General features: G+C 38.1%; 1 protein-coding gene across 1 annotated transcript in view; it reads right to left on the bottom strand.

Annotated features, from left to right (window-relative positions):
• Positions 1-126, bottom strand: part of LOC108522065 (40S ribosomal protein S26-like) — a 787-nt gene extending 661 nt beyond the window's left edge. Inside the window, exon 1 of the mRNA XM_017862165.1 lies at positions 14-126. Within this exon, the coding sequence (XP_017717654.1) occupies positions 14-126 (113 nt within the window). The remainder of the gene's footprint in view (positions 1-13) is intronic.
• Positions 127-4,514: the final 4,388 nt, after the last annotated feature.

Here is a 4,514-nt window from a genome sequence, read left to right on the forward strand (position 1 = left end):
TCGAATGACGAATTTCTTAATGGCCTTGTCCTTGGGCACGCATCGGGCACAGTTAGTGCAGTGAATAGGCTGCACATGGCCGCGGCCCTTTTTGGCACGACCGTTGTTCCTTCTTTTCTTTGTCATCTTGGACGTACGGACCGAAGAGAGCAACATAGATTAGTTTTTAAAAGATCCAACAGAACTTCTAAAGTTGAAGAATATAACTTAATTGGAAACATTACTAGAGAGGTTCAACAGCAGGCTTGATCAAACAGAGCAAATTGTCAGTGCATTCAAAGACAAGTCTCTTGAAATTTTTGAGTCAGAGGAATATAAAGAATGAAGAAACATGAAGAAAGCCTAAGGGACTTATGGGATACAATCAAGTGGATCAATATACACATTACAGGAGCTTAAGAAGGAGGTTAGAGAGAGAACGGACAGAGAGCTTGTTTGAATAAATAATAGCCAAAAATTTCCCAAATCCAATTAAGGAAATGGACATCCAAATTCAGGAAGCCCAAAGGACTCCAACTAGAACAGCCCAACAACACACACACACTGAGATACATTATAATAGTTATAATCAAGTTGTCAAAAGTCAAAGACAGAGAATCTTGAAAGTAAGAGAAAAACAACTTGTCATGTACAAGGGAGAGCTCATAGATTAATCAGTGCCTTTCTCAGCAGAAACGCTACAGTTCAGGAAACAGGATAATATATCCAAAGGGCTGAGAGAAAAAACTGCCAGAAAAGAATGATGTATCTGACAAAATGTCCTTCAAAAATGAAAGACAAATAAAAACCTCCCAGATAAGTGAAAACTGAGGGAGTTCATTGCTACTGACCCTTCCTATAAAAATTGCTAAAGGGATTCCTTCAAGTTGAAACAAAAGGATGCTAGACAACAAGAAACCATGCAAAAATATAAAACCTAGGTAAATATATAGGCAAATAGAGAACCTATACTACTATAATGGTGGTATGCAAATTATTTAAATTTATTTTAACACAAAAAAATGTAATTTTGACACTATAATATTAAGTGGTGGTGAGCAAAAGGCATAGATTTTGTGTACGAAAATAAATTGCTTTTAAGTTTTTAGACTGTTACCACTGTAAGATGTTTTATGTAATCCCCATGATAATCACACCACAACTACCTTCAAGAAAATTAAGAAAGAAAAATATGTCACTATAAAAAAAAATCAATGAAGCACAAAGGAAGTCAGCATGTGAGACACAGAGTAGATGAATGGAGTGAAAAACAAAACGACTCCGAGCACGTGCTATCTATAAGAGATTCACTTTAGACATAAGGACAAACATAGTGAAAAGATGGAAAAAGATATTCCACGTAAATGGTAACCAAAAGAAAGCAGAGATGTCCATACTTCTATCAGACAAAAAAGACTTTAGTCAAAAACCATCAAAAGACATAAAGACACATCAAGACAAATGAGTTAATTCACCAGTAGCATATAACAATTATAAGACTTACTTTTAACTACTTCTTATAATTAAGAAGACTGAGTCAGTAATCAAAAAACCTCTCAACAAAGAAAAGCCTAGGACCAGACGGCTTCACTGGAGAATTTTACCAAACATTTCAAGAAGGATGGACACAAATCCTTCTCAAACTCAAAGATACTTTAAGAAAACTGTAAGCCAATATCCCATACATATTCAGGCACATCAACAAATGTGAATGGATTTAACTCACCTACTAAAACAAAAAGGTTTTCAATTTGGCTTGTAACCTAAGGCTCAACTATACACTGTATATAAAAAAAACTTCCTCAAAATGAAAATAATGCAACTAAAAATGCGAGGAGGAAGAGGAAAAAATAGAATAAGCTGAATTTTTGTGAGCTTACTCAAAGACGGTTAAGAAAGGGTAAAAACAAAGGGATGGACAAAGTTTACCAGGTAAATGGAGACAATAAGAAATGCAAGCAAATCCTAATACAAGACAAGTAGAATTCAAGCTAAACAAAATTAAATATGACCATAGAAAAGATGACTTTTTGGGGGGGATGGTACGGGGTCTTGCTCTGTTGCCCAGGCTGGAATGCAGTGGCATAATCTCAGCTCGCTGAAACCTCCACCTCCCAGGTTCAGGCAATTCTCCTGCCTCAGCCTCCTGAGCAGCTGGGATTACAGGTGTGCACCACCACGCCTGACTAATTTTTATATTTTTAGTAGAGACAGGGTTTCACCATGTTGGCCACACCAGTCTCGAACGCCTCATCTCAAGTGATCCACCTGCCTCGGCTTCCCAAAGTGCTGGGATTACAGGCATGAGCCATCATGCCCAGCCAAAAGATGACTTTTAATGCTACCAAAAAAAAAAAAATCACAATTCACAACAGAGATTTAGCATTTATGATTATTTTTATAGCAGGTAAAGTAGCAAACATTTTACGAAGCAAAAGCTACCAGATATGCAAGTACCAATAGATAAAAACACACTAATAATAGCAAACTTTAATATACCACTATCAGCATAAAACAAATCAAGTGAACAGCTAAGCAACTTAATAAGGTTGATCTTACACCTATATATCAGACTTTATGCCCAAATGGCCCCTTCTTCCCAAGTACCCAAGAAACCATCATAAAAATTATTCATGTATTAGTTAAGAATAAGAAAGAATAGGGGCTGGGTGCAATGGCTCACACCATAATCCCAGCACTTTCAGAAGCTGAGGAAGGAAGACTGCTTAGTCTAGGAGTTCAAGATAAGCCTGGGAAACACACTGATGTCTAGTCTCTACAAAAAATCAACAAAAATAGGTGGCACATGCCTGTAGTCCCAGCTACTTGGGAGGCTGATGTGGGAGGATTGCTTGAGCCTGGAAGTTGAGGCTGTAGAAATCTTGCCACTGTACTCTAGCCTGGGCAGCAGAGTGAGACCGAGGGGAGGGGAGAGGACAGAGAGGAGGAGAGAGAAGAGACAAGGGAGAGGAGAGGAGGGGAAATTTTTCTAAGCATACCCTTTGTAAAGTCCCAAATTTTAGAACCACGTTTGACATGCTCAAAAAATAAAAATTAAAATCAACAGGGATGTGGAAGAAAGAACTCAACAGGGAATACAAAAAGAAACAGAAAATAAACCCTATCTTATAAATGAACCCGTATTAATGGGTAAGAGGTTTCTTTTGGGGCTGATAGAAATGTTCTGAAACAAAATAGTGATAATGGTTGTACAACACTGTGAATATACTAAAAAACACTTACTTGTATACTTTAAAATATAGAATTTTACATTATATGAATTGTTTTCAATTTTAAAACTACAAAAAAAAAAAAAAAGAGTAACAGGGACCAAATTCACCCTTCCACCTGATGCAACCAACAAAATACCCTGACAAAGTAATAAAACAATGGGTTTTAAGACAATGGACATCAGGCAATGAAGGCCAGTAATCTTTATGGCTGCCTCAGTAGTTAGTTCCCAGAGTACGGAGCAAGAGAATAAACTGAGGCAGAAGGCATCATGAAGCTCAGTAGACTTCATGAGTTGAGACAGAGTTCAGAAGACCAAGACAGCTAAGGTTCACAGGACAGAGTACCAAAGAGAAAAAGAACTGCATGGAGAAAGAACCCAGGAGCGCTAAAGAGGGTTCCCTGGAGTATTTAGTAGTATACTGATCAGCACAGCTGTGTGAAGAAACTACCTGAGGCTGGAGAAACAACCATCCAAAACAGTTTGAGGGAACACAATGCCTGTTCCTAACAAGACTGAAAAACCTCAAAATTTAAAGGGCACTGGATAGAGTACTCAGCAAAAAATATTGATTCAGTAGTGGAGAATAATTAACCCAAGAATGACCAGTGCTTCAGACTCCCTAACAAATTAAAAGAGCAAAACCCAAAGGTATCAAACTATTTACAAGTAACTTTACAAATTTTGAGGTTTTTCCAGTCTTGCTAGGAACAGGCACTAGTCCCTCAAACTCTTTCGGATGACTGTTTTGGTGCCAACACAGCACACTGCAGCCTCGATCTCCTGGGCTCAAGTGATTCTCCTGCCTCAGCCTCATGAGTAACTGGGACCACAGGTTTGCACCATCACACCTGGCTAATTTTCAAAATTTCTCTTTTGTAGAGACGGGGTCTTGCCAGGTTGCCCAGGCTGGTCTCAAACTCCTGACCTCAAGCAATCCTCCCACCTTGCCCTTTCGAAGTGCTGGGATTACAAGTGTGAACCACCATGCCCAGCCTTTACAAGTAACTTAACTACATCCCAGAACAAAGCTCAAGGACACTTACACGAATACAAAAATATCCAGCACCCAACAGTGTAATATTCAATGGAGATTAAAAGAGACTCATTAAAAATATTCAATCCAAAAGGTGGCAGAAAAAGAGGGAGAGGGGAACAAAACCAGAATAAACTACTAGTAAGAGACAGAGTCAAACCTAACCTTACTAAAAATCATATTAAATGTAAATGGTTGAAACATAAGAGATGAAAATCAAGTAACACACTTCTAAATAATCTATGGCTCAAAGAAGTCAAAACAGAA

This window comes from Rhinopithecus bieti, unplaced genomic scaffold (assembly GCF_001698545.2).
Source record: "Rhinopithecus bieti isolate Rb0 unplaced genomic scaffold, ASM169854v2 scaffold_63976, whole genome shotgun sequence".
Lineage (NCBI taxonomy): Eukaryota > Metazoa > Chordata > Mammalia > Primates > Cercopithecidae > Rhinopithecus > Rhinopithecus bieti.